The 23,721-nt window shown below is 42.7% G+C and overlaps 1 protein-coding gene across 1 annotated transcript; it reads right to left on the bottom strand.

Annotated features, from left to right (window-relative positions):
• Nucleotides 1-1,168: 1,168 nt before the first annotated feature.
• On the bottom strand, nucleotides 1,169-14,196 carry PATE1 (prostate and testis expressed 1). Its single transcript, XM_020877702.2, has 6 exons — nucleotides 14,133-14,196; nucleotides 13,798-13,833; nucleotides 12,790-12,825; nucleotides 12,402-12,515; nucleotides 10,942-11,109; nucleotides 1,169-1,705 (listed from the first exon to the last, which is right to left on the bottom strand). The coding sequence occupies exons 1-5, from the start codon at nucleotides 14,182-14,184 to the stop codon at nucleotides 10,976-10,978; spliced, it is 372 nt and encodes a 123-aa protein (XP_020733361.1). The 5' UTR covers nucleotides 14,185-14,196; the 3' UTR covers nucleotides 1,169-1,705; nucleotides 10,942-10,975.
• Between the last annotated feature and the right edge of the window lie 9,525 nt (nucleotides 14,197-23,721).

Here is a 23,721-nt window from a genome sequence, read left to right as displayed (position 1 = left end):
GGGCTAAGCTTCATGCTCTTAGCTCAGACCCCTGGGACTTCTGTCCATGAATTTCTGTGTGGGTCTCACATGTTTTGAATGCAAGATGTGCAAAGGTGGTCCCTAAGTGAATTACTTCCTTGACAATGGCCAGTAAGTCTTAAATCCCAGCCAGGCTTGTGGCTTTCTCATCCCGCCACATCACCTTTTGAGCAAGTAATCGAAGCATTTCTCCCTCTTTCTCCCCATCACTCTGAGCGTTTGTCTCTCCATTGTAATCATTCTTGGTCTTTGTCCCAACTCAGAATTTTAATGAATAAAGCTGGAGGGAAGCGGGGATCACTTTCACCTTTGTCGCCTGTTTTCCTGGGCTGTCACATCCATCTCAGAGCGGGATGCTCCACCAGGCAGTCAGACTGTATCTGGGGAATTGACTGAGGTGAGTGTCTGGGAGGGTTGTGGTACCTTAAGGGACCTGAGAAACTCACTCCCAGATGCCCGGTGGCCTCAGCTTTGTTGTAGCTGAGTGGGCATCACATGGATGTGGATATACACCTGTTGTGTAGACCAACAGGCGGAAATACAATCATGTGAAGAGGTGTTAAGGAGAGAGATTCGATGCCAGCATTAATTAGTATTTTATGATAGATCTAATAAAATGAAACAGGACATCTGCTTGGCCTGTGTTCTAAGTAGGTGGAAATAGACAGGATGTACTGTCTCCTGGGAACACTGGAGAGAGAGGATTGAAGTGGACTGACCTGAAATTTATGACTTTGCGATTCTAGTGGGACGCCTGAGGGCAGGTAGGTGGTGGGGATAAAAAAAGTTGAAGCCTCCTACTGGGACCTCGGTAGGAATGGGCCCCCAGATGTTCAGGTTGCTTCTGATGAGCATGTTCACGGTGCTCTTCATGAATGAGAGTAAGCCTGGTGAGGGTGGTCCTTGGTGGGCAAATGGGTGGGCAGAGAATGGATGGGGAGGAAGAGAGGGACTTGGTGACTTGACTGGTGTGAGGTGCTTCAAGGAGAATTTTTCTTCTTCTCTCTACAGGAGACAGAGTCCTGACAGCGAATTGTACGGTGTAGTTCATTTTCAGTTCTTGGATAAATCATGCCACAATGGGAGGGGACATTTTTGAGTTCTGTTCACATTATCTCTCTACCCTCCCTGGCTACATTCCCCTTTCCCCACTGACTGTTCTGGTGTCTTCTTTCAGCCCCCAGCCTTGGGTGAGAGGGGGAGATCTTTAACCTCTTGAGGGGAGTAACGACCCCCTGACAGAAGCTGGGAGGGTGTCCGCATCCTTCCTGTGTGTGTTACACCACTGAAGTGTAAAGGTGTCCAGGTGGGGGTGGGCTTCTGAACAGAATCCCTGTCCCTAGAATTCTGCATCATAGTTTTCCTCTCTTCCTTTAGGGTTTTGATATTGCTATTTTTGTGAATATTTTAATGGACTGCATTGTCGTAGGGCTATGAAAGACTGTTGGAAATGGAATATACTGCTCACTAACAGGAGTTGTACCACAGAACACTTTTATTCTTATGATCTTCTTACGGGTAAGCGGGAATAGGAAGAAACAAAAGATACTATCAGTCGTGGCCACGATCCCTGGACTCAACACATGGAGGGAGACTGGAACCATGGGCTGGTGGGAAAGTGGGATTCTCCGTACAGAGATCTGGGATGGAGGCTGTCTAGGAGGTCGATGTCTTTTGCCTGGTCCTGTTGAGAGAGACATAGATGAGATGCAGACATAGCCTTGGGGCAAGTTTCCTGTGTGTAGGAGATTTTTGAGGGTCTGGGGAGACGTCACTGCTTGAAACATGGTGGGATCAAGCAAGGTGATCATATTTGCTTTTCTCTTCTCTTCCCACCTTGGTTCTGCTGGTAAAGAATGTGCCTGCAATTCAGGAGACACGGTTTGACTCTTAGGTTGTAAATGTCCCCTAGAGAAGGAAATGGCAACCCACTCCAGTATTCTTGCCTGGAAAATCCCATGGACAGAGGAGCCTGGGGGGCTGGAGTCCACGGGGTCACAAAGAGTTGGACAGGACTAAGTGACAAACTTCTTTTCTCTTCTCTTTAGGCAGACAGCTCTACCATTACTCAGCACTGTCTTCTAAGGATTGTGAAGAAGGAGCCCACCTCCTACATCATGACTTACTGAGAGAAACATATTGCTGCATGAATGATGACAAGTGCAATGATGGAAGTACCCTCTCAGAGAAGTCAAAGTTTGGACTAGAGGGAAGGAAAAGTATATATGATCTTGAACCAGTTGACTATAAGTAAAATGATTAACATTTTGAAACCATCCCTCCCAGTAATTTTTGCCCTGCCCTTACCCAGTGGTAATACCATCTTACATTTTCCTCTTGTTAAGAATGTTTTCTTTCTTCATTTAAAAATATATCAAGAGCAGTCTGAAAAGTGCTTGCTTTCTTCCCATTGTATAACTTAAAATATGGAGTGAGCATCTTAGCTCTCCTTTAGCAAATTGTCACATTCCTTTTAAGTTTGAATCAGCTTCCAATATTTATCCTTTGTGCTGTCAGTGTATTGCAACACCTCTGGGAGTTCCTTAAATGTGAAGTTTATCAACAGCATCACTTCCTCTGAGACTGGATTATCCTTTACAACTGTTTTCCTCAGGTAAAACTTTATGTTTGTTTTCACTAAGTTCTTCCTCTTGCACACCTAGAGCTTATTCTTGACTGGCAACAGTGTCAATGTTCACCCGGTCATCTTTATCTTCTAACTCCATTTCTATTCTATTCAAATTGTATAACTTTTCACATAATACAGTCTCTCACTGTTGTGCAAAACAAGGACTGCCTGTAATTCTTGGTGCAAATTTGGGTACACCCAAATGCAAATTTGCACCCAAATGCAAATCTGGGTGCAAATTTCACAGTAACATCCTTATCTGCGCTTGCAGTTTCACTGAATAGTTTAACATAATTCAGGTCGACTTTGAAACAATGAAACCAGGTTTTATTGGCAGCAAATAGATGTCCTTGTAATTACCATTTTCCTTCAGCACAGCAACTAACTTCAATACAAAAGGATTGGGGATTTGGTTTTGACTCCACTCCTCAATCCAAAGTAGAAGTAAATGCTCCATTTCAACCATAAGTGACTTTCTATTCCCAGTGCAAAGTAAACTAAAAGATGTTGAAGCAACTTTATCTTGTTTTTATATTCATCAGATTTTTAAAACATGGTTTGTACTGCAGCTTCATGTGGGCCCAGGTCTCATCCTATCTTTGCTTTCCTGTGGCCATTTTTCAATCTTCTAATCCAGTCTAATTTCACTTCCAATACATCACTTTTCCTTTCTTTGTTCTGTCATATTTGTTGACTAGTTCCCTCTTTTTTTTTTTTCCTTCTTATGTTTTAATTTTATTGGAGTATAGTTGATTTACAATGTTGTTAGTAACAAAGATGAAAAATCCTATGTGCTAAGACCCACCCAACACAGCCAAATAAATAAATATTTTAAAAATGATAATAAAATAAAATGGACAACAGTATATTAGAATTGTAAAAACAATGAAAAATGGCTGTCTTCAGTGAATACTGCTTTTTTTGGATGTATGCTGACAAGCTATCTATCAGTTATTGTTTAATTGCTAAGTCATGTCTCTTTTGCCACTCCATGGACTGTAGCCCACCAGGCTTCTCTGTCCATGGGATTTCCCAGGCAAAATACTGGAGTGGGTTGCCATTTCCTACTCCATAGTTCCCTCTTTTGATTGTCGATTTTTGTAAAACAGCGCATCAGTTTATCACTGGGAGACAAGGAGGAAACACAACTACATACTTCACTATCTATGTGTAACTAATAGCTCTTCAGTGACCAATCATTAAGACTTTGAAAGAAGTTATGTAATTGTTACTGTTCATGATGCATATCTTTTATTTGCATAATGATTTTTAAATGAAGGCTATTAGCAAAACTAATGCAATTGTTCATGGTTAATATTGTGACAGCTAAAAGTTCAGCCTCGTTGGGGGACAAATGTTTAACTACGCTGTGAAAACTGATATTCGTGCATGTTGAATTGGTGCAAAGGATTGCCTGTAGCTTATTATATAAATCGTTGAATTGTTTATAAATCCAACAGTGTTCTCTAAGAAAACCATCCTTCAATTTTATTCCTCCATTGCATGTTTCTGGCAATTATCTCCCAAGACCCAAGAATCTTTTTCCAACATCTCCAAGAATATTAATTCCTTGAAATGAATCTTTTCAGCTAGAATCTGGATAAAATAAACAAAAGAGGGAAAAAGAGCACTCTTGCTTGGAAATGTTGAATACATTCTTGCCAGCTTATTTCCTCTTTAATTCCCCCCATAACTGCAAAGGATATTGCAGAAAAGAGGCTGTTGAATTAAAAGTTGACTTATCTTGGTATTATATTCTCATTTAAGCTCTTCTATGTCACGTACCTACAGTCAACCATACACTATGGTTTCTACATTATCTCCGCATCAGAGAACTGGAGACCCATTGGCATGCCTCTGGATTCACCTCCACGTTGGTCCTGTCTTTCCCATCATCTCACATTTTCTCAGAAGCCAGACCCCACCACTGTATTCCAGTAGTTCTCATATTGCATCCATTAACAGGAAAGTGCAAAGCCGTAGCCCCACCCCCACCCTCACCCCGCCACCAAAGTCAATGCGGCCTTCTGGTTGGATTTCTCATCTATTAACTACTTGACATCTCCAGGCAATCTTTACTTGCCCTTAGGTTTGTTGCTAAATTCAGAGTTCTAAATTTTCTGGCAAAAAGGAGCAAAGTATTTTTCTGAAGGAGCTTCTGAGAGAAGGTCAGGAGAAAGCAGAGGGAATAAAATTAAGGACCAGAAATCACAAGAGATTGTGGGAATATTTGGGAGGAGAGTAGAAGAGGTATTTGGTGAGGGCTAGAAAGGGCTGGTATTCAGCTGAGGCTAGGGAAAGTCAATGAGAAATTAGAAAGCACCAACTTCCCTGAAAGGAATAGTCAGTATACTAGACTCACACGCTAGACATCCTTTTGGGGAAACCATACCAACCACAGCTACTCCTGACCGTGTAGCACTGGATCACCATGTTTCTAACATGTTACCTAATTTTCAAGTTCAAAGCCGAGTATATCCGGATGGGCATTTAGCTGAATGGTGGTCAGTTACCCTGGTTCCTGGCATGTGAGCAATACTCAACCACCCAGTCCTCAAAAATATTTAAATACTACCTTGTATTCAGTGTACTCATTGATAGAAGACTGAGGTGTTTTTGGCTCTTAGCACAGTCCCTCAACAGAAAATATCAGAGAGATAAGAGTTTCAGATCTTCACTGTAGTTTTCCTTACAAAACAATTGGTTGTAAAATGAAAATAATTAATTCCCAAGTTATCATTCACTCACCTTTGGTGAAAAAATTTCTTTTATCATAGTAACCTTTCTATGTGTTAAAATCTACACATGCTACTATTTTATTTTTTAGCTATATATTTACATACATATATATATTATTCTATATGTTGTAGTATTCCTCCTGATATGCAGGCCTATGATTAGTTATTAGTTTCTACCATATTTTACTTGCCCAAATAAAAAATTTTAATACACAAATTAATTTAAAAATATTTCCAATTTATGTGTGGTGGAATTTCCCCCAAATTGTATCATGTTAGAATGAATATTATACTTTAACATCTTGCAAAGTAGAAAATGTGGTAGAGCCTTCCATTCAGGGTTGTTTAATTGGTTTATAAGAGTAGAATGGAGATAGTAGCAGCAGGTTCCAAATATGAAATGATTCGTGGGGGACTCACTGTGATGTGTGATTAGTTTCTAGAATGGTCTCAAATCAGTTAAAACTAGAAACCAAGAGGAAGCTTCACATTAAAGCCGAGACACAACGTGAGGACAGTTCTGGTGCAGGAAGGGTAGCAGGCACACACTGGGTGATACAGATGGAGACTGACGCCACATTGACAACTAAGGTGGAAGTGAAGATTCTGTGAAGCACCGCGGCAAGGCCCCTCTAGTCTCATCATCGCATCTAGAAGACTGCAGGTCCAGGCTTCCCGAGTCTGTCCTGTCTGCTTCCTGTCTTGGGTTTCCATGAGATTCTGACTGCCATACTGCCCCATGTGACAGCCCCCATCACCCCCTACTTTTCTGGGTCCAGGTGTGGTACCACTTCACTCCTTACATTTTACAGAAACAAATGGGAAGCCGAGGCAACAGTGAGGGAGGCCAGTCCCTGAGCAAGTGCAGGCACTCTAGATTCAGGTCCAGTGTTCTCTTCCAGCCAATGGTGCCTTGGTGGGTGCTGAACCTAAGCTGGCAAAATTGATCAAATAAGACAAAGCAATTGTATGGAACTTTCAAGCTGAAGGGTTTAGTAATATTCGGAGAAACAGGGTTTCTAAATAAGAGACAAAAACAAAGTCAATGAACCAAGTGGTGGTTTTTTTAAAAGATTAAAAGAATTGACAAAGCTTTATCCAGGCTCACCAAGAAGATAAGAGAGAAGGCCCAAATGAACAACAACAGCAACAAAAAAATCCCAAAGAGGTGAAATAATACTCGATGCCATAGAGATACAACAGATCATAAGAACATTTACATGCCAACAAATTGGACAATCAAGAAAAAAATGAATAAATTTCTAGAAACATACAGCCTGCCATGATAGAATCAAGAAGAAGGAGGCAATTTGAACAGTTAGATCACTAGAAGCGAAACTGAATTTATAATAATAAGAAACCTCCAAGGAAATGAAAGTCCAGGGCTAGGAAGTTTCAAAGGGGAAGTCTATTTACCCTTCTCAAACTATTCCAGAAAAATTGAAGAGGAGGGGACACTGCCAAATTCATTTTATGATACCACCATTATTCTGAGAGCAAAACTAGGCAAAGACACACCAAAAAAGAAAATGACAGTCCAATATATTTGATGAATGTAGATGCAAAAATTCTCAGCAAAATATTTGCAAACCAAATCCAACAATATATAGAAAGGGTCATACCCTGTGACCAAGTTGGATTTATTCCAGTCACAAGGATGATTCAACTTTCAGAAATCAATCAATGTGATACATGACATTAGTGAAAGGAAGGATAAAAATCATACGTTCATCTCAATAGATGCAGAAAAAGCTTTTGACAAAGTCCAGCATCCATTTAAGATTAAAAAAAAAAAACCAACTTCCATTAGAGTTAGTATAGGGCTTTGGGACACCAATTCAATCCCTGGTCCAGGAAGATTCCACATGCCGAAGAACAACTAAGCCTGTGTGCCAGAACTACTAAAGCTGACACACCCTGAAGCCCATGCTCCACAGCAAGATAAACCACCACAGTGAGAAGCCAGCGCACTACAGCTAGAGAGCAGCCCCTGCTCACCACAACTTGAGAAGGCCCACACACAGTAGCGAAGACCCAGTGAAGCCATAAGTGAAGAAGTAATTTTTAAAAGTTGGTATAGAGGGAACATTTCTCAACATAATAAAGGCCACTTACGACAAACTCACAGCCAGTATCACAATGGTGAAAAGCTGGGACTTCTAGCTAAATTCAGAAACAAGACAAGGATACCAGAAACAAGACAAAGATACCCACTTTTGCCACTTCTTTTTAACATAGCAGTGGTAGTCCTAGTCAGAGAAATCAGACAAAAAGAAAATGAAAGAAGAGATACCCAGATTGGAAGAGAAGACTTAAAAGTGTCACTATTTGTGGACAACATGATAACCTCATATAAAGAATCCTAAAGTCTCCACCTGGAAATGATTAGAACTAATAAATAAATTCAGCAGCACTGCAGGACACAAGATTAATAAATAGAAATATGTTGCATTTCTATACATTAATAATGAAATATCAGAATGAGAAAATAAAGAAACAATCTCACTTAAAATTGCATCAAAGAGAATAAAATACCTAGGGACAAACTTAAGGAAGGAGGTAAAACACCTATACTCTGAAAACTATAAAATATTGATGAAGGAAGTTGAAGACAATACAGATAAATGCAAAGATATCCTGTGCTGTTAAATTAGGAGCATCAATATTATTAAAATGACCATACTGCCCAAAGCAATCAATAGATTTAATGCAGTCATTGCCTATACCCAGGACATTTTTCACAGAACTAGAACAAATAATTTGAAATTTATATAGAACCACAAAAGACCTGAATGTGGATGTGATCCTGAATAAAAAGAATAAGGCTGGAGGTATAATCCTCCCAGACTTCATACTATACTGCAAAGCTACAATAATCAAAACAGGTTGTATTGCCACAGAAACAGACACAGATAGATGGAACAGAATAGAGCACAGAAATAAACACATGCACGGATGACCAGTTATCTACAACAAAGGGGGCAAGAACATACAGTAGAGAAAAGACAGTCTCTTCAACAGCAGTGCTGGAAACTGGACAGCCACAAATTATACTAATAGAACATTCTTTCATATCATATATAAAAATAAAATGGTTTAAAAATCTAAGTGTAAGACATGAAGCCATAAAGCTCCTTGAAGAGAACATAAGCGGAACACATCCTAGTAGAAATGGTAATGCAATTATTTTGGAACAGTCTCTTAAAGCAAAAGAAATAAAAGCAAAAGTAAACAAATGGGACCTAATTTAACTAAAAAATTTTGCAAGGCAAAGGAAACTATTGACAAAGCAAAAGACAATTTATGGATTGGGAGAATCTATTTGCAAATGACATGATTGACAATGGGTTAATATTCAAGATATACTAACAGCTCATACAACTCATTATCAAAAAACAAACAACCTGATTGAAAATGGCAGAAGACCTAAATATCCATTTTTCCAAAGAAGAAACATAGAGATTTAGCTAACAGACACATGAAAAGTTTCTTGACATTATTAACCATCAGAGAATGCAAATTAAAACCACAATGAGATATCACCTCACACATGTCAGAATGGCTATTGTCAAAAAGAACACAAATAACAAATGCTGGTGAGGATGTAGAGAAACCCACATCCACTGCTGGTGGGAATGTACATTGGTGCAGCCACTGTGGAAAACGTGATTGAGGTTTCTCAGAAGACTAAAACTGGAACTATGATGCTGGTGCTGCTTCACTTCAGTCATGTCTGACTCTGTGAGACCCTATGGACTGCAGCCCACCTGGCTCAATAGGAGCATAAGAAGCAGAAATGAGTAAATGAATCAAATTCTTGTATTCAATAATGTCATTGTGTTGCTAATAAAGTGGCAAGTGTACTAGTTTAACATAGCATGTAAACAGTTAAGTAGGCATATCTATTAAAAGAATTTTTAAAGAATGTATAAGGTAATAGAGAAGATAAAGTGACAAATACTAGATTAATCCTAAAGAGTCCAAGGAAGAATGAGAAAATATTTTATAGTTGCATAAAACAAAATATTTTTGGTCATAAAGCAAGTTCTGATAAAGTACATTGAAAACATCCACAAAGTATCACTCTTATTCTCCTATCCATGGGGAGGAAGTTATAAAACATTTTTTTTGTTAATGTTTTTTCCCTTACCAAAAGATTTTTTTAAGAACTTTGACTTAAAAGAATGTTGGACTTTTCCATGAAAACAGCTATCTTAATTAGCAATCTGCTATGCCAGAAACAACACTTAGACATGACTTTTTCTGAATTTATACACTGTTTTAAGTTTTTTTGTTAAGACTCTAGCATTTATTCCTTATCCCTTTATGCTTTTCATGCTATATTTATTTACTGGAGTATAATTGCTTTACAGTGCTGTGTTAGTTTCTGACATACAAGGTGAATCAGCTGTATGTATACACATATTTCCTCCCTCTTGAGCCTGCCTCCAACTCCTCCCCAACTACCTCTAGAATTCCAAACACACTTTCCTTTCTTCTCCAACCCCTAACCCCAGAGAGGGTCTCATTCTATACAGCAGACAATCTTCCACTCTTCATGGTTCAGGCACGAATTTCTTTCTCCATTCTGCCCTTCTCCTCACTCTGGGAATAACATTCAAGAACAAAATTCAAGAAAACTCAAGTCATCTCTTTTCATGTCACCCCCTCCCTCCCTGTGAGGCCAGGGTTGTTTGCTTTAATTGGAGTGAGACAAGAAGAAAAATACCAAGAGAAAAAAATGAAAATATTCTGCCTCAGAAAGAAGGGAAGGAGCAGGAAAAAAAAAACTGACTTAATCTCTTCTTCCTTTTCTTTTTCTAAATTGATTTTGTAATTGGAGGATAATTGCTTTACAACGTTATATTGGCTTCTGCCATACAATAACACAAATCAGACACAATTATGTGTGTATGTGTGTATGTGTGTATATATATATATCCTCTCTTGAGTCTCCCTCTCACCTCCCCCCATCCCACCCCCTAGGTCATTCCCTGTGGCTACCCTAGTTATCTGGGCTTCCCTGGTGGCTCAGATGGTAAAGAATCTGCCTGAAATATGGGAGACAGTGTCAATCCCTTGGTTAGAAAGATCCCCTGGAGGAGGGCATGGCAACCTACTCTACTATTCTGCCTGGAGAATCCCATGGACAGAATAGCCTGGCAGGCTACAGTCCATGGGGTCACAAAGAGTCGGACACGACTGATTGCCTAGCACAACACACAGCTAGTTATCTGTTTTACACATGGTAGTATATATATGTCAATGCCACTTTCTCAATTCTTCCTACCCTCTCCATCCCCCCTTCTTCCTTTCTGAAGCAGCTTGGGTGTTCAGTGAATGCACTGGATTCTATAAAAACATGCAGGATGTATTGATCCTGTGTTCAAGATGTTGCCCATACACCCCCTCCCAGGGGCCATGGCAGAAAATCTGGAAAAAGAGAGGGCTTTCTTCTTACATATGCAGAAGGCAGAGCCGTGTGTTTCCAATCTGAAATGTGTTTTTTTTTTTAGATTACTGTGAAGAGGTGGACCCAAGGATGTCACCTACCCAGAGACTGGAGCCAGAAAAGGACCAGTGATTTCTAGATGTCGTCATTGCACAAATCATGGCTCCTGCAACACCTGAAGTTCACCAGGTAGACACTCCACCTTATGTCGTTCACGTTAGCGCAGTTCTTTAGGCACCCCCTGAAGGTTAACCAGAGAGTGCCATCATCTGCAGAAGCAGGAGAAACTTATCAGCACAGAGGTTTCTAAAAACAAAGCAAAAGCAAAAAACTTCCCAGCCCGCAGCAGGTGTACAAAAACCAACCTTGTGTAGTTCAAGTCTTGGTTATTTAAAGGTGAAGAATTTCTCTCAGATCATCCCACCCTCACCTTCTCCCACAGAGTCCAAAAGTTTGTTCTATAGCATTGAAACATGTATATTATCAATTGTGAAACAGATCACCAGTCCAGCTTTGATGCATGAGATAAGTGCTCAGGGCTGGTGAACTAGGATGACCCAGAGGGATGGGATGGGGAGGGAGTTGGGAGGGGGGTTCAGGATGGGGAACACATGTAAATCCATGGCTGATTCATATTGATGTATGGCAAAAACCACTACAATATTGTAAAGTAATTAGCCTCCAACTAATATAAATAAATGAAAAAAAAAAAAGGTGAAGAATTGGAAGATGTTGCAGTCTGGGTACTTCCCAAAAGAGAAACAATAGCAGAGTAGCTTAAAGCAAATAAAAAAAAAAAAAGAAAGAAAATCCCTGACTGTGGGGCTGTGATGACAACAGCAATTCAAGGATTGCCAGAGCTGGGTGTTTCCACGGAGAATGTTGACACTGGTATAAGTAAGGGTTAGAAATACTGAGGTATCGCTCAGCACAAAGGATAGGAAATCCGAGAAATCATGCTGTTTCAACTTACCTATGAAGGGCCACTTAGCCTATATCTATGGCTGACCCTGGTCCCTCTATTTTCATGGTTTAAAACTTCCCGCACGGAAAGGCCAGGCCAGGAGAGAACAAAGTGCCCGCCTCACTTCAACACTGGCCTTTCCTTTTCTGGCAACTTGGTCTCCTCTGTTTTGTTCAGGCTTCTCAAAATACTGATTCCATAGCTACAGATCCCCACTCCCTAGAGACCACCTCTATCTATTTTTCATCATGACATGTGATGGGGTAGAGATACTCAGTCATTCTAGGGCTTTCCTGGTGGCTCAGACAGTAAAGAATCTGCCTGCAATGCAGGAGACTTCTGGTTCGATCCCTGGGTTGGGAAGATCCCCTGGAGTAGGAAATGACAACCCACTCCAGTAGTCTTGCCTGGAGAAGTCCATAAATAGAGGAGGCTAACAGCCTGCAGTCTATGCGGTCCTAAAGAGTCCTGCACGACAGAGTGACTCACACTAGGGACTCTAGGATTGATCTGAAGCAGGGTCCCGCCTTTCTCCTGTGGCCGACACGTCCGTCTGCTTCCACCACCCTGTCCTCCCGCCCCCAACCCACAACTTACTTTTGTAAATCCTCCCAGTTGTGCAAGCTTCATTCACTGCAGTACATAGTCCTCTGCCTCTGGAACACTTCTGTCTTGGAAACTGGATGTGGCACGTCCTACACTGAATCATTTCTATAATTTGGGCCAGAGAGTAGGGAAGTAGATGTGAAAGCGCTGCTCTGAAAGGACCCATCTCCCCTTTCAAATCTGAAGTCCTCTGAGAGCCCTGAGGGCTTTCCAGAGACCCGTGAAGGGAGGACATCCACCTTTATCATGCAGGCTGAGCCAAGAGAAGGGCTATAATTTACCGTCTCTGGATTTTAGCTCATAGAACAGGCAGGAAGATAAGGAAAAGAGGATCAAAATCAAAGCTGAGAGCATCAGATTGTATCCTCTTCATACTCACCAGGAAGTTTGCTTTTATCAACAGATAGTTCACCGACTGTGCTGGCAAAGAGAAATAACATGTAGATGCAATTTTCTCTAAGATTTACCCTTGCCTCGCATTGCTGTAACCCTTGAAAACGCACAAGGCCCATTCCGAACTCTTCACCTGGAGCCACTCTGGGACCTTCTGTCCCTCCAAAGCCGAGTTCCCATCTCAGGGCATCTCTGTGCCTCTCCCTCATTTCAACTCTCTTCATCTCTAGAGGGCTCTCAGCCTCTCCACCACCCCTTAGGATACAGCACAGACTCGAAGAAGGAAGATAAATGAACACTTTGTGTGTGTGAGTGTCTTATTGCCTTCTTTTTTTAAACTACTTTATTTTTGGCTGAACTGTGGATCTCCCTTGCTACGCACCAACATTCTCTAGTTGCCAGGAGTGGGGGGTTACTCTCTAGTTGCAAGGCCCGGCCTTCTCATTGCAGCAGCTTCTCTTGTTGCTGCTCACGGGCTAGGTAGAGAACTCGGACTCAGTAATTGCCCTGGAGTGTGTAGGATCTTCCCAGACTAGGGATCGAGCCAGTGTTCCCTGCTTTGGCAGGCAGATTCTTAACCACAGGATCGCCAGCAAAGTCCCACATTCCCTTCACTTTAATTGACCTCTCTGACTTTCTTACCCGCAGGTAGCTGAAAGCTGACAAGGTGACAAAGCCTCTGAAATTCATGGAATTGCTACTCTGTGGATTTAGCCAGCTAGCGCTTGAAAAATCAATATTCCACGTCCCCCTTTCCCCTTTCCCTCACCTTTTAACACACGGATCCTTTGCCTTGCCAACTGCTGCTTGGGTTTTTCCATCAGGCTCAAAGTCAATTCCCACCCCAGCCCCATCCTGCTGGAAGAAGTGGCCGAGTGGTGGAATCCAAGGTTTGTCTCTGGATTCCTTTCAACCCTCAATGCTCATACATCCCCTCTCATCTCCCCTTCCCCTCAAATTGCCCTTCCCACGCCATTGATCTGTTTCTACTCACTTTTTTGTTCTTGGTCAGCAAATGACCCACACAGTACTGTTAAGGAAAAAAGACAAAAAGATATACTCTCTGCAGACTTCATTTTACAAACTCACCTCACAGCTTTTACGAAAATCTTGTCAGTTCCCTTATAATCTACCTATTTCCTCCTGCAAGCAGACTAAGAGTTTGCTGAAGGTTCCAGGGATGGGATGCATTGTGTGTGAAAGTCACGGTGTTACAATGACAGCTTCTGTTACCCATGACTCTCATAAGAGAACCTCTGTCACGGGAACCCGGACCCATTCCAACATCCTGGACACATCTCTCCAACTGTCAACCGCAGGGCCTCTCACCTCGAAAGCAGCAGAGGAGGACAGGGAGCTCGAGCAGGAGGGACTTGTCCATCTCAGAGGGAGGAAAGAGCAGGCTGGAGCAGGAAGCTGCAAGGTGCCTCTTTATGTATCTGCCAGGTTGGGCTTCCCCAGGAAGGGCTAGGGGTGGGGACATTACAGAAGTCCTTCAAAGGTGTTTCCTGCTTCAAGGGAAGTCAAGAACTCTGAAATGTTTCTTTTTGGCCAATTGTGAGGAAGAGGGACTGCCTAGGTAAGTCCTGGGTCTGATTGTTTCAGTCCTAGCATTCAGGAAGCTTTGATGCCACATCCTGTGGTCTTCTCACTAGACCACACTGTGGGAGAAGACAAGGATAAATCAGGGCAAGCTGGGTTAGATCCAGAGACATTTACACTGAGACGCTCATTAAAGCTGAGAGAAGGGACTTCCCTGGCCATCCAGTGGTTAAGACTTTGCCTTCCAACGCAGGGGGTGAAGGTTCAATTCCTGGTTAGGAAGCTAAGGTCCCATGTGCCTCACAGCCAAAAAACCAAAACATAAAACAGAAACAATATTGTAACAAATTCAATAAAGACTTTCAAATGGCCTATATAAAAAAATTCAAAAAAAAATCTAAGAGAATATGAGTGTAAATAATCGGACTGTAGGAAGTCCAAAAGAGGGGTGAACCAAAGAGCCTTTAAAACGCAGTACTATAGAAAATGGGGAAGAGAGATGGAGAGGTTCAATGCAGTTGAGGTGACAGGGTACTCGGGAGGGAAACAGTTTCCCACCATCAGTCATCCTGGGACAAAGCAAAACTGGGGCAGAGGATGAGAGACTGGAGGAAATTCCTTCTCATACTTGGAGTTTCCCGATGATTGAGACTTAGGCTTTTATTAAGAGAGAGGTTTGAGATTACTTCTCCTGGAGGGAGGTCAGCTGGTCCCTCCCATTTGATGCCGAGGGAGCCAGGTATGAGGAGGGGCAGTTACCTCAACTCTGAGCGTGACGAGGTAACCAACTGGGGTGGCAACTGAATGTAGAATTCCTGTGGAGGGGATTGAGGCTGTGGATTCTAAGAAAATCCATGGGATGCTCCAGGCAAGAATACTGGAGTGGGTTGCCACTTCCTCCTCCAGGGGATCTTCCTGACCCAGGGATCGAACCCGCGTCTCTTGAGTCTGCCCCACTGATAGGCAGTTTACCTCTGAGCCACTTGGGAAGCCCCGTGTTCCCACTGGCAGACCTGTCCCTTTCCTGCTCTCAACGCCTGGAAACTTAGCATCTTCTCTTACATCCTCACATTCCTTTCTTTGATCTTTGAGATCTCCCCTCCTTTTCTCCTAGGAATTCTGTCTTTAATTCTTTGGCTAATGGCAGCCCACACAAAAGGAGGGAAGGTTTCCTTCCTCTATCCCATCAGAAACTGTCTCCTCTCTTCATTACACTCTGTCGATATTATTGTACCCCTTCTCCTAAAGCAGAAATGCTCCCTTCTCAGCTTTACCAGTCCGCCTGAACTCCTTGTTTATATTTGAACATTATTTTTTAAAGTATTTATTTTGTTGTACTAAGTCTTAGTTGTGGCATGTGAGATCTAGTTCCCTGACCAGGGATCAAACCCCAGGACCCCTGCATTGAGGGTGCAGATTCTTAGCTACTGGACCACCAGGGAAGTCCCTGAACTCTATTTCATCAGCTTATTTTTCTCCTAAAATCTCCTCAAATCCACATTCCCGGTCTTTGTATCCCATAATACCTGATTTTCTTACTGGGTCACAGTCCATACCTTTTCTCAGTGTTCCTAATCCTTTTTCTTATCCTCTTAGGGCATCCAAAATAATTATTCTTATGTCATAAATTATAGACCCACGACTTAAAAGCATTCAGGAAAGAATCCCTTTTGCTTATTGCTCCAGACCTCACATGGAATCAGATCTATGCCTTGGCTCAGATGCTAAAGAATCCGCCTGCAATGCAGGAGACCCGTGTCTGAGCCCTGGGTCAGGAAGATCCCTGGAGAAGGGAATGGCAACCTATTCCAGTATTCTTGCTGGAGAATTCCATGGACAGAGGAGCCTGGCAGGCTACAGTCCAAAGAGGTGGACATGACTGAGTGACTAATACTTACCTTCTTCACATGGAGTCTGGACTCCTGTACTCAGGGTGCCCTTCTCTCTATCACAGGGTTCTGGAGGTACAGTTAGTCCAGAGGAGCAGCCCTGGATTTTCCTCACCTCTGAAGGTGATTAGCTGAGTACTCAGTTATATCTTTATGTAGATGATTAGAAGATGTTTAGATGATGAGCTAGGATTTTTGGTTTGCATCTCCGTTATCATGCAAAACAATAAAAGTGGTATTTCTTGAATAGACATCCACTTTCCAACGGTTACCATTATTTTCAAAAGACATATCGCTACTCTCCATAGTGAATACAGTAAAAATATCCTGAACTTCATCGATAACTGAGATATTTTCACACAATGTCATCTGAAGAGCTTGATGGGGCGGGTGGTGAGTGCCAGGATTTGATCTGAGGAATGAGCTCTCAGCTTAGGCAGATGCCACCTTGAAAGCGCAAGTGTTAATGGCTCAGTCATGTCCACCTCTTTATGACCCCATGGACTGTAGTCCAGCAAGCTCCTCAGTCTGTGGAATTCTCCAGGCATGCAATTCTCCAGGCAAGAGTACTGGAGTGGGTAGCCATTCCCTTCTCCAGGGGATCTTCCCAACCTGGGGACCGAAGCTGTATCTCCTGCATTGCAGGCAGATTCTTTACCGTCTGAGCCACCACGGAAGCCCCTTGGGGGAAGGTCAACAAGATGAAGAACCACAGTTACTGTTCCAAGGCAGCCCAGGGACCGTAAGCTCCTGGGGTTTTCCCAGCACCCATAGGATTTATACCAGTGATCTGACAGACAAAGAACAATTTCTTCTAGATCAGGGTTTGAAGGAACAGTTCAGTCAGAAAATCGTGTCTCTTTTTCCCTTAAGCAAGGGAGCAGCACCGTTCTGGCTGACTGAGACTAGGTGAAACCAGAGAAGTTCTACCCCCTTGAGGGATGTGAAAATGGAATTTTCAGACAATATGTGAATATCCAGGAAAGAACATGAAAAAAACGTGTTTCTGGGGAGAACTTCTATGTGTATTCTTTTCTACCATGAGACTCACCATCCCCAAGGATTTCCTGGGAATTTCAAAATTGTTCAACATGTCCACAGTTCCCTAGACAGTTCATGCCAATGGTGCTGAGGGTGGGAAAAGATAAAATGATGTTAAAATGACTAGGGAGGTGGTCAACAACAACAATGAAGATGTAGCCAATAATCTATCTACCCATTGTTCCTGTTGCAGCTTACAGCTCAAATAAAAGGCCCTGGGCTTTCAATCTGCCGCATCAGCCAACTCTGGCTATTCACCAGGAGAACTCTTTCTAAGGGTGACTTCAGCAAAGGAGAAATAAGAGATTCCTCTTCTATTTTTCCTGGTAAATTCACCAGTGAAAGCCATGCTCAGAGACCAGCAGTCCTAAGGTGGTGTGTGTGTGTGTGTGTGTGTGTGTGTGTGTGTGTGTGTAGATAGAGGGAGCAAGTTGGGAGAAAAGTTATTATTTTAAAAAGGCCACAAAACCCCTACCATGTGGAAACTGTCTCCTTTAGAGTCATCCTTTCCGTGGTTGCTGTAAGCCTGAGATGAGGTTGACTGTGATGACTTTTATCTTGTGGTCAATGTTTCTCTGAGAGGGACTGTCCTTCAGAGGTCCCCCTGTCATTTCCACTGATGATGTCTCCTGGCCTCCTCAAAAGCTGTATTTTAAAACAATTAAATAGCTCACGTGTGCTAATTTAGCCCTCACAATTCTTCTTGATAGATAAATATATTTTATATTTTCTCTAGTGAAAAAAAAAAACCCTCAGATCAGAGAGGTTAAAGGACACACACAAGGTCACACGTCCAGAAGGTGAAGAATCAGATTTAAACAGAGCTTCACCCAACCCCTGAGCACGATGCTATAATGGTCTCCTGTGGGAAGAAGGAAGTTGGTTTCCATGGGCCAGGGATTCTTAATCACTTGGCAAGATTTTTAAAACTCTTGTAATGTTCTTGTGTTTGAAGTGATTGGCCATAAAATTCCCAAACTGAGAAATAGGTCAGTACTATCTTTCTAGATTCCATATATATGTGTTAATATCTGATATTTGTTTTTCTGAGCATTTGTTGAATTACATCCCTTGAAAAGGAGTCTTATGAGCATTGGTTAGAGAAGCTCGCTTTGCTTCTGGTCCTTGGAGTACAGGAGAGCTGCCGTTACAGAGCTGGGATACTGAGGCTGCTTGGAGGAATGAAGAAAGAAGGGAGGAAAGCTGGAAAGAGAGATTATTTTAAGCCCTTCAACCCAGGAGAAGGCTCGGAGGAAGGAATACAATGATGAAACGGCAGGAGGTGTTGCCTAACTGAAGTCAAGGAGATGAGACCCTGAGAGAAGCACATCCCTTGGTCATGACCCACAGTGCCAGGGAGAGTTAGATTGGATCCTCCTTTCAAAGAGGGACAATGATGCAGGGAGTGTTCTGGAGTTTCATACAGCCCGGGTAGGGCAGGAGCAGGCTTCGGACACAGTAGTTCAGTGGCATGCAAGCCTGTTAGGCCTGGGAACTAAGACTCGGACACAGCCTGCGGGATTAGGAGAACAGAACAGCTTCTTGAGGTCTAGAGATGAGATAGTTTCTGGTCATTAAAGTCCAAATGGGCATCAGATGAGAGGTGAAAAGCTTACTCAGGTGAGAAAAGGAACAAGGCAACCCTGGAACCGTTGGCACTATCCAGAAGTGGGTGGAGAAGGAACAAGAGGATATGAGTGCATTTAGAAGATAAAAATATACTCGAGGGAAAAAAAAACCCAACTCTTATAATTTCAAAGACTTAAACAGGTGCCAAACAGTTGACAATGCAAAATGAGAGGACACGGTCTCCTTTCTATGTCTTAGAAATTTCCTGAGAATGTGTGCTCATACACAGGACAAGAAAGTGAGGGACTTCCCTGGTGGTCCAATGGCTAAGACTCTGTGCTCCCAAAGCAGGGGCCCAAGTTTGATCCCTGATCAGGGAACTAGATCCCACATGCTGCAACTAAGAGTTTGCATGCTGCAACTAAGACCCAGCACAGCCAAATAAATAATTTTTTTTTCAAAGATTCCTGTGACATCTCTTTTTTCCCCTCCTCATCTCAGCAAATTTCCTCTCCCCAGTAGAAGTCTGGAATTCAGGTTCAAAGATACTGTGATGAGGACTTTCTGCTCAGGTCTCCATAATTTCAAAATTGATGGAATAGTACCATAGGTATATTGGAGCTTAATTTGAATCATAATATATGCATATTTAATTGTCATGTTATTTTTTGTTTCTCATTCTGCGTCAGCAGTCTTCCCTCTGTCTTCTGTCCCATCTCCTACCAGTCAGTAACACCACTTGGCTTGATAGGCTATTGGATTGGGGGTCCTATTTCTGCTATTTCCATCATCATGACTTCCCCTATTCTTCTGGGCTGATCCTCGGAAGACAATCGGCAGATACAAATCTGCCTGCACTTGTTCAGGAGGATTCTTGGCAAGGAGCATAGGTCACACTGTTAGAGCCAGGCTGAAAACACTGTGTTTATTGGGCATGTCCTCTGTGCAGGCCAGCACACAAGAACTGTACAAAATAACAATAACAATAGCACTGCAGATAATAATAGCAGCAACACATAATAATAACATCTGTGGCTTGAGTTTCAGGTTTTTATTTTTCTTTATCTTTTCAGTACCAAAAATCCGAGGCTATGGACATAATATGCCTTCCGCAGTCCTTGGTCCTCTTACCCTATTAATTAGCTCCTCTAGTGAACAGGTATCCTAGTTCTAAATACTCTCAATAGACTGATAATTCAAATCTTCACCTTCCCTTCTAAACTCTCCACTGCCTTTTCAAACTGTTTAAAACATTTATTCATTTGGCTGTGTTATGTGTTAGATGCAGCATATGGGATCTATTTCCCTGGCAGGGATTGAACCAGGGATCAAACCTGCATTGGGAGGGTGAAGTGTTAGTCACTGGACCATCAGGGAAGTCCCCTCTCTGCCCTTTAAATATCTGCGTTTGATGGGCATTTCAAACTTTACCTGCCCCCCAAATAAAAAACTGATTTCATACCCTAACTCACTCCAACATCATACCCTCCACACACCACCCTCCCAACCGCCTCCAGATTCACCTCACTTTCCTCACATTCTTTCCCATGTCACTCGTAACCACACCATTCACTCATCTGCTCAGGCTAAAAACTAAGGGTCCTCAGAGATTTCTCTTTCTTCTTTCCTGGTTCCCCACCCCATCACACATTCAATTAGCGAGTCCTATTGGCTCTCTCTGCAAAGCGTTTCCCAGGACCCATCATTTCTAGGGGCTTCCCTGGTGGTCCAGTGGTTAAGAATTTGGCTTGCAATGTGGAAGATATCAGTTTGATCCCTGGTCTGGGAAAATCTCACATGTCCCGGGGGCAGATAAGCCCATGAGCTGTAACTACTGAAGCCGGTGGTCCACATCAAGAGAAGCCAAGGCAGTGAGAAGCCTGTGCACCACAACTAGAGAAAGCCTGAGAGCAGCACAGCCACAGACAGACAAACAAACAAAAAGACCCGACACTTCTTTAAAAAAAAAAAAGAACAACTTTCTGTTTTATATTCAAGTAGAGTTGATTAACAATGGGCTCTGAGATTTGGCTGGGACCACATTCCAGGCCCTCAGGGAGACATCCATGCAGCTAGATTCAGTTCTCTCCCAGAGCTGCAGATTAGGAAGTGCTTGGAGTTGGCCTTTGCCAGCATCAGTCTCTCTATAGGTACAAGCTCCTGTTCCTGATGAACAGTGAGGCCAAACAAACTAAGTTTGGAGCAGAGAGAGGTTTATTGCAGGGCTTGCAATGAGACTGGTGGTTCATGCTCTTAAAAAAAAAAATGCTGAGCTCCCTGAAGGGTTTTTGTTTTTTTTCTTTTTTTGAAGTCTTTATTGAATTTGTTACAATATTGCTTTGGTTTTATGTTTTGGTTTTTTGGCCAGAAGACATGTGGGATCTTAGCTCCCCAACCAACTAATCCTGTTGTCCTCACAACCTGAAAGTAGAGTTATTTCTTTTGTTGGGAACGTTTAGGACTCCCGAGCCTCCCGAGCTGAAGCCTGGGAGACAGGATCTCAGTAGCTCTGAGAAAATGGCTCCAAGGAGGTGAAAGAGGGAGTCAGGTTATATAAAAGTTTGCAACAAAGGGAGCAGACATCTGAACATCAAAGATTAGGTATTAATTCAAGGAATTTAGCATTCTATATAAGGGAAGATGCAAGCCTCTGGGCTCATGGAATTAATTCCTTTCATATGCACCTCAGTTATTTGGGGCCAAATCCTGCTTCTTTTTTTTTAATTAGCTAATTTTAATTGGAAGATAATTACTTTACAATATTGTGGTAGCTTTTGCCATATATTGACATGAATCAGCCACAGGTGCACATGTGTCCCCCTATTTTGAACCCCCACCCACCTCCCTCCCCACCCCATCCCTCTGGGTTGTCCCAGAGCACTGGCTTTGAGTACCCTGCTTCATGCATCGAACTAGAACTGGTCATCTGTTTTACATATGGCAATGTATACATATTTCAGTTCTATTCTCTCCAATCATTCCACCCTCACCTTCTCCCACAGAGTCGGAAAGTCTGTTCATTACATCTGTGTCTCTTTTACTGCCTTGCATATAGGACTGTTGTTACCATCTTTCTAAATTCCATATATATGCATTAATATACTGTATTGGTGTTTCTCTTTCCGACTTACTTCACTCTGTATAATAGGCTCCAGTTTCATCCACCTCATTAGAACTGACTCAAATGCATTCTTTTTTATAGCTGATTATTATTTCATTTTGTATATGTACCACAATTTCTTTACCATTCATCTGCCGAAGGACATCTATGTTGCTTCCAAGTCCTAGCTATTGTAAACAGGGCTGCCATGAACACTGAGGTACATGTGTCCCTTTCAATTCTGGTTTCCTTGACGTGTATGCCCAGCAGCGGGATTGCTGGGTCGTATGGCAGTTCTATTTCCATTTTTTAAAGGAATCTCCACACTGTTCTCTGTAGTGGTTGTACTGGTTTGCATTCCCACCAGCTGTGTACGAGGATTCCCTTTTCGTCACACCCTCTCCAGCATTTATTGTTTGTAGACTTTTGATGGCAGCCATTCTGACCAGCGTGAGATGCAAATCCTGTTTCCTTGTTCACCTTAAGCAGTGGCATATGGCTGCTCTTTGCATTCCTCCAGCTCTCCTGCAGTCTCTGGGCTGGTGGGGGGAGCATACATTGGATGGAAGTTTTGGGACTCTCATTCACCTGTGGAGGGTAGAAGTCACTGATGGCTGTGACATTTCTTGTTTATTGATACGGCAGGAGATATTTTCATTTCACAGTCTTCAAGGGAAAGTAAGGCGTATATAAAGAGTTAAAGTTTGGGAAACAAATGTTTTCCAGGTCATTCAAAGACAATGAGACATAGAGAGGATTTTTATAAAATAGGGTTTGCTAGGTTCCTTGTGCTGGACATTTTTTAATGATAACGGAATTTGTAGTTTCCAACTCCATTAATTAATTACTTTGGTTTTTTTGGCTGGGCTGGGTCTTCACTGCTGTGCACAGGCTTTCTCTAGTTGTGGTGAGCAGGGGTTATCCTCCAGTTGTGGAGAGCAATGCATATTGCGGTGGCTTCTTTATTTGCAGAGCTCAGGCTCTAAGCGCACAGCCTCGTTAGTTACGGCGCCCAGGCTTAGTTGCTCCACAGCACAGGGGATCTTCTTGGATCAGGGATCGAACCTGTGTCCCCTGCATTGGCAGACAGATTCTTAACCTCTGAGCCACCAGGGAAGTCCCTCCAACGGCATTCTTATCAGACATTCCCCAAATCTGAGGTGAGCCAGTTCCTTACCTTCACCTGAGTGGTCTCTCCTTTTACCAGCCCAGTGTTACGTGATTTGGCTAAATCAAGGAACCCAACGCAACAAGGGAGTGTTCCGTGCACTTGTGATGCCTGCGAAGCAAAGCCCAATACCTGGGCTCAGGGGGACAGTCTGCAGCTTTACACACAGTAAGTTGAATAAGCCAAGAAAATATGGACTCTGAAGGTGACTTCCATCTCTGCTTTACTTAGATCCCCTGTCTTCTCTGGGATGAAGTTCTTGAGGAAGGTCACCTTGAGGAAGGTTCTATCTTGAGGAAGCTCATCTCCTTCCCATGTAAATTCCTCGGTTGAGTCTCTGTGTTGGCGGTGGAATGAGAAGAGGAAGCAGAACACCCACAGCCTTGCAGGCAGGGCCTCCCAGTATAGGCAAGGGAAGTGTTGCTCTTCCAGCCCAGGGCATAACTCAGAGCAGGAGATAGGGAGGGAACCACGGCTGCAGCTCCATTCCACATCCTGTCTGCCGCACCATCGCTGGACACTTGGGGGAGGTTGGCTGTCTGCCTCACTGTCCGCTCTTCAGTCTATGGATTGGCTCCTCTTCCTCCTGCTCCCCGGAACCCTCGTGCT

The sequence above is a fragment of the Odocoileus virginianus genome, chromosome 28 (assembly GCF_023699985.2).
Source record: "Odocoileus virginianus isolate 20LAN1187 ecotype Illinois chromosome 28, Ovbor_1.2, whole genome shotgun sequence".
NCBI classification, from domain to species: Eukaryota; Metazoa; Chordata; class Mammalia; order Artiodactyla; family Cervidae; genus Odocoileus; species Odocoileus virginianus.
The sequence above is the reverse complement of the archived record's forward strand: the minus strand, read 5'-3'. Positions and strand labels throughout refer to the sequence as shown.

Excerpts from the sequence above, each read along its gene's own strand:
- PATE1 (XM_020877702.2), bottom strand. The coding sequence starts at position 14,184 with ATGGACAAGTCCCTCCTGCTCGAGCTCCCTGTCCTCCTCTGCTGCTTT. Across the intron at positions 13,834-14,132 it reads CCTCCTCTGCTGCTTTCGAG|TACTGTGTGGGTCATTTGCT; the intron begins GTGAGAGGCCCT and ends TTTCCTTAACAG. Across the intron at positions 11,110-12,401 it reads AACTGGGAGGATTTACAAAA|ATGATGGCACTCTCTGGTTA; the intron begins GTAAGTTGTGGG and ends CTGCTTCTGCAG.